Below are 6,114 nucleotides of genomic sequence, written 5' to 3' on the forward strand. Positions count from 1 at the left end.
TTATTTTAATTGTGTCTACTTCTTAAAAAAAACCTAATTTCATCGTATGGTTTGGGATGTGAGCATTAATCTTCAATCTCGGATTTATTCTTCTAATTTCGTTAGTTTCGTGCATAAGAATTGTTTTTTATTAATTGTTAAATTTGATTCTTAGTTAATTGGGTTTATTATTTATTAGTTAGAAATTTCATAAATATAGGAGTTATATATTATTTTAATCGTGTCTCCTTGTTAGGAAAAAAAAAACAACTAATTTCTTGTATGGTTTAGGATGTGGACTAGGTTACGGTCGACTAGTTTTGTCAGTTTTTAAACAATTAAATACATTCACCATCCATGTTGTTTTCTTTTTATTTTTTTTATCAATAACTAAAACAAAATATTGCATCTGGGTTTACATTGTTTACAGCTCTTAATGGATAATATAAAAAAGAACATATGTATTTCAAGAAATATAACTGTGCTGTAGCTGGTTTGTTTTTTTCCTTTTCCTTCTCTTTTTTAGGAAATGCTGTAGCTGATATTGAGAATTAATGAAGTGAAAAACACCGAAGAAAAAACCATATTACAGGCTATATGAATGAATAATTAACTACTCCTCAGTCCCGACATGGAGGGACCAAGGGGAAAAGTAGAATTTACAACGTGGGGAAGAGAGGTGAGGTGGTTGGTTGTGGTCCTATAATATTATCCTGGAGTGGACAACGATCTGTTCATGGATAATATCTGCTGCTACAGTTATAAAACGTCAAAAGAAACTTGCTAAGCTGCTGGAAAAATCCAAGGGTGCTCTCAAATCTTCACATGCGGATGTACCTTGTATTGTATCTATATCCAACATACATACATCCATATAGGGACGACGACACAGAGGGTGACAAACAGATTGGTCTCCGTTAAGAATTCATGATGGCATGGTGCTGTCTTTTTTATATGACCGTGTGCTGCTTGACTCTTATTGGCAAGCCTTTAGGAAAATCAACAAAAGGAAATGCAAAGGCTTGATCGGTACCGACCAATTCCCAATGGAAGTTCAGAACCAAATGGTGAATGAAAACTGCCATTTCAAGTTTTGCCAACTCCGATCCTGCACAGAGTCGCGGTCCTCCCCCAAATGGCATGAAGTAATTACTACTCGCGGCGGCACTCGAACAAGTAGAAGATCCACGAGCATTGTTGTGCTGCTGTTTTCGCCATGGATAACATAAATAAACGAAAAGGCAAGTTAATTATCTGGAACAGTTGTCGATATATGCGGGTGATATTATAATAAAAAAATCTAATTAAAATGAGAAAATATAAGAATACACATTCTTATAAATAAATAAATAAATAAAAAGAAAGAAAAAGGAAGCACACATTCTTGTCTTCCTTCTTCGTGACTAAGATCATTTCAAATTGTCAGCCTAAACGTCCATTCGTAGGCTTAATAAGTTCATGATGATCCTAAATAACAGTTTCCAAGATTGATATTAGGAACACATCCTATCGATTAGGCAGTGATTTAGACGTGAACCGGAGGCTAGGTGGTAGCGATTTGAAGATTAAGGGAGACCCATCTCTCGTATATAATAAACTAAATTAATAATTAACAGACTAATAAAAGAACAAGATAAATAAGTATTTGATAAAATAATTATAGGAAAATTAAGAACTTTATTGAGAGGAAATATTTTTAAAAAAGTAAAGAAAAGAATATATCAAACTCAGTTGTATCAAATCATGGCACCAAGGAAAACATAAAACTAGTAAAATTCAATTTCTTAGAAGAAAGACAGTTTTTACTTTAATTTTCCTCTGAGAAGACATTTGACGTATGGATACGTGACAGATACCAACAATCCAACAAAATAATAATAAAAAAAAAACACGAGTAGGATTTGATTGTCTCTAGCTCTGTTGCAAGGGCAGACCACGGGGGCTCTCGTTGTACAAATGTCATGGAATCAACCCTTGCATTGAACGCTAAAATGGAGATACGTGTAGCAAAAAACCAAACACAGTCGAGACCATGCTGATGATGCCAAAAGGACAATTGTCAATTACAGTGTCAGAATCTACATGTTTCACAATTTCCAATGTAAAGGCGCACCCAGTTATTATTCAGGAGTCTTCTGAAATACTAGGGGAAACTACTCTTATGCTCATTCATTTTGTGAAGATGCATCGGTCCCCTGTTGAATAGAAATGAAGGAATGGTTTTTGAGTGGATTATTACTCGTAAAAATCTGAATTTAAGTGTTTAGATCATATTTATAAAGAAAATGATTTTTGACTTTAAATCATAATACATGAGTTATTTTTATAAATAATTTATGATACAAATAATAAGTTAAAATAATAGTATATTTGATGAATAAACATACATTAAAACACATAAGTTAAAATCTAAAATTCAGACTTTTTTGTTAAACCAAGTTTTGACTCAGTTCTATGACAAACTCTTGATTTAAATAAAAAATTATTTCTAAAAAAACATATTTATGAATCTTCTATTTGTAAAGGTCATGCTAAACAGAATCTAAAAGGAGTAGTAGTATTGACCATCGAAAAAGGGGCAGAGGGAGGCATGCAAATGCAATCACTCGTGCACGTGAGAGGCCCACATCCACATGGGAGCTGTTAATCACCCCGAAAGGATGAGATGGGACCCATGTCCTAGCAGGCAAACGCTCTGTTGAATGATGGTGACAGTTCATCACTGGGGGTGACGTCAGAGTGTTGAGATCGTACGTTCCCCTCCTTTGCCATCAATGGTTTTCGATGATGGAATGTTTTCAAGGAAATTATTTCACGTTATGATTTCTGCATGGATGTCTCTTAAATAATTATTTTAATTTAATAATTTAAATAATTTAATAAAATTTTAAAATATAATTTATATTATTTTTTATATATTATTTTAAATAAAAATCATTTCGGTTGTTAAATAAAATCTAAAAATATAATTTATATTATTTTTTAATAAATTATATTAAATAAAAATTCATTAAGTTTGTAACTTATATGGATCTATATTATTTTATATTTAATTTTTATTAAATAAATAAAAATAATAAAAATTTAAATTTATATCCACTTCATCAAAATTTCAATTATATATTAAAAAACTAATTTAATTTAAAATTTTAAATTATTAAATAAAATTTTAAAATATAATTTATATTATTATCCAATAAAAATTAACGCCATTACACATACAGCATGTTTCTCTATGAAAAATACTAGAAAAAAACACTTGATTTTTAGTTTACGATACAGCATTAATTTCTAAGAAAGGGATTCAAGGATTTCCTTGCCATCATTGATAAATTAAGGAAGTAATATAGCTGCTAACTGTGTTGTGTCTTTTTTCATAACCTTTCCTCGATCGTTTATTCCAAGAGGTAATTAGCCAATTTCAGTTTTTACCTCTTTTTTAATTGATTTAAAAATTAAAGAATTTAAGTTTTAGAAAACTTAATTAATTAATAGCCTTTTCGGTTAGATTTTTAACTAATATAAAATTAAAGAAAAAAAACTGGAAAAAACCATGTTATATTAGTTTTAATAAGTCTCGAAGAAACAACTGTATATTATGGAACCAAGGAGGAGTCCTACAATTCTGATATTTCCTGAAACCTAGTTCTCTCTTAAATGAGTGAGACAACAAAAAATATCACAGACAGACTTTTCCAAGAGAACACGTGGTGCAATATTTATTTATTTCAAAAACTAAGTAGTGCAATTAGCACCATTAGATTTTTCATGAGTAAATACGAGTAAGAAAAATTATAATGATTATAGTAAATACGAGTCCTATACTAATAATTATAATGAGTAAGAAAAAGCATGGCTGTAATAACTTTAAAGCTGTTCTACTGACCTGCCATCTCCATGGATTGAACTGTTGAGGCTGGTCAAAGACAGTAGAATCTAAATGCACGGCTGAGATCACTGGCAGCACTTTCCATCCACATGGAATGTCATACCCTTCAAAAAACAATTAGATAGATTGATTAAACATTTTTATTTTTTATTTTTACCGTTAGGATTATATTTTATAGACTGAGATTAAGTAATCTTGTTCTTCAATGTTTGATTGAACTAACTAACAAAGTGATATTACTAAGGTGAGAGGATTGTCTCTTACCTTTATAGCGAACATCTCTGACAGCTTTTCTATGAAGGAACCTGACTACGTTTCCAAGCCTCAGTGTCTCACTTATAACCTTCACAAGGTTATAAAAATATTGAATAAATTTGTGTTAAATAATTAAGAAAATTCCCAAGTATTCCTGATCACCATGAAAGAGGGTAATTAAAAGGAGCTTACACATTGAGTGAATTCCATTTTTTTGTAATCATCCCAGTTCATTTCCATCTCTCCTGACTGTTTCTTGGCTCTGGAAATTTCAATATGTTCTTCCTATATTCAAGAAAAAAATAAAAATACAAACCCAAAGCATCTACTTTGTACAATAAATGCCGAATGCACTGATAAGAGTGCAAGTGCAAAATATACTTTGAGGTTCTTTCACTTGCTTACTTTTAACTGTTGAATAGCACCGGGACAAGCTTGCAAGAAGTAGATGGCTAAAGCTATGGAGACAGAAGAAGTTTCATGGCCAGCAAAGAGCAAGCTTAATATCAAGTCAAGGATTTGCTCGGTAGAAAGATTTGAATGCTTCAAAACCCATCCAAGAAGATCATCTTCCTCTAAATCTTCCACTCCCTCCTTCAATCTAGAAATTCTCTCATCCATTTTTTGCTCTATAAATTTAAGGATGGTTGATCGAGACTGCATAAACAGGACATCCACGGATGAAGATATAATAAGATCATGATCTTTTTTTGTTGGAAAAAATGGGATATCTTATGGTTAATTAAAGTATGATCACTAACCTTCAAGGCTTTTCTATACGGTGTTCCAGGAAAATTAAGTGGAGCAGAAACCACTCCTTTCATGAAAGTAACATACTCTTTTTTCAGCTGCTCAGTCTCTGGCTTTCCAGGATCCAAGCTCATCATATGTTTTGCCATCAAATTGAAGGTAAACTGCAATTTCCTTCTTCAATAAGCTAAGCATTCCTCTTGAATATCAAAATTCAGCATTTAAATTCATTTTCCTGGCAATGCAAGTTTCGAGAATTACCTTCTTTGCTTCATCTTGAGCTGAAAATGTACAATTCTCCTTCCAAGAACTAAGAACAAGCAAGGTTTGCTTCTCCACTTCTTTCAATAGATGGCTTCTTAACCTGGCATGGCTCAAAAAGTTGAGAGATATACTCCTCATGTTTCTATGCATGTCTCCAACTAGAACCAGCATAGACCATTTTCCAAGAATTCCACCAATACTTTTTGGATAGCTGCATTCAAATAATCTTCCCTCATTCTGTAGTATAAATCTGTTGAGTCCAGCATCTGCGGATACTATTGTTGGCTCCCCAAACAAATTGGACTTGTAAATCTTTCCATACCTGCATATTGTAATCAAGTTTTGAGTGCTATGGTTAAACAATAATTCACTTCTTGGTTCCGGCTGTCAATTTTGCTTTCTGGGTAGTCTTCGTTTTACCTTGATATGTGTTGTTCCATGAATTCCCCTATTGAAGTAGCAGAGTAAGGCTTCAAGTAGCCAATAGTTTCTCCAAGAAATGGCCAGCCCATGTTGCCAGGTGGGAGATTAAATCTTGCTTGCTTTCTTTGCATGAGAATGAAGACCAGGAGTAGAGATAAAATTGAAGGAAGGAGAAGCACGGCAAGCTCTGAGTGAGACATGGAGCTTGACTGACTCTCACTCTCTCAGTTTCTCTGTTGAATTTGCTTAGCGTTTCTAAGCAAAGTGAAATCGGATAGTATATACTTTTGGGAACTACTCCATTATTGTAAAGGCTCAAGAGGTTTAAGTCGCTTCTGGAAATGTAGCTACGTCTCGTTAAAGTAGTTTTCTTGGAAAGTAATTTTTATAAAACATAAATTCTTGGATATTAAATTATTTTATGATTTTTAATAAAATTATAAAAATTAAGTTAAAAAATATTTTTTAATATTTGAGTGTATCTTTGGAAAATAAATTAAAAACTAATTTATTAATATTTTTAATTTTTTAAAAGTTTATTAAAAGAATGTAAA

General features: G+C 32.0%; 1 protein-coding gene across 2 annotated transcripts; it reads right to left on the reverse strand.

Annotated features, from left to right (window-relative positions):
* Nucleotides 1–523: 523 nt before the first annotated feature.
* On the reverse strand, nucleotides 524–5,884 carry DWF4 (cytochrome P450 90B1-like). Of its 2 annotated transcripts, none has more exons than XM_011005440.1 (8): nucleotides 5,558–5,884; nucleotides 5,135–5,459; nucleotides 4,885–5,037; nucleotides 4,529–4,780; nucleotides 4,316–4,408; nucleotides 4,133–4,211; nucleotides 3,866–3,972; nucleotides 524–1,184 (listed from the first exon to the last, which is right to left on the reverse strand). In XM_011005440.1, the coding sequence occupies exons 1-8, from the start codon at nucleotides 5,758–5,760 to the stop codon at nucleotides 930–932; spliced, it is 1,467 nt and encodes a 488-aa protein (XP_011003742.1). In that variant the 5' UTR covers nucleotides 5,761–5,884; the 3' UTR covers nucleotides 524–929.
* Between the last annotated feature and the right edge of the window lie 230 nt (nucleotides 5,885–6,114).

Source organism: Populus euphratica, unplaced genomic scaffold (assembly GCF_000495115.2).
Source record: "Populus euphratica unplaced genomic scaffold, PopEup_1.0 scaffold252.1, whole genome shotgun sequence".
NCBI lineage: Eukaryota > Viridiplantae > Streptophyta > Magnoliopsida > Malpighiales > Salicaceae > Populus > Populus euphratica.

What these genes read in the sequence shown, in the direction of transcription:
- DWF4 (XM_011005440.1), bottom strand. Translation starts at nt 5,760, where the DNA reads ATGTCTCACTCAGAGCTTGCCGTGCTTCTCCTTCCTTCAATTTTATCT. An exon ending in CTCAAGATGAAGCAAAGAAG is followed by an intron (nt 5,038 to 5,134) that starts GTAATTCTCGAA and finishes AGGAAATTGCAG; the next exon opens with TTTACCTTCAATTTGATGGC. An exon ending in GTGCTATTCAACAGTTAAAA is followed by an intron (nt 4,409 to 4,528) that starts GTAAGCAAGTGA and finishes TCTTGAATATAG; the next exon opens with GAAGAACATATTGAAATTTC.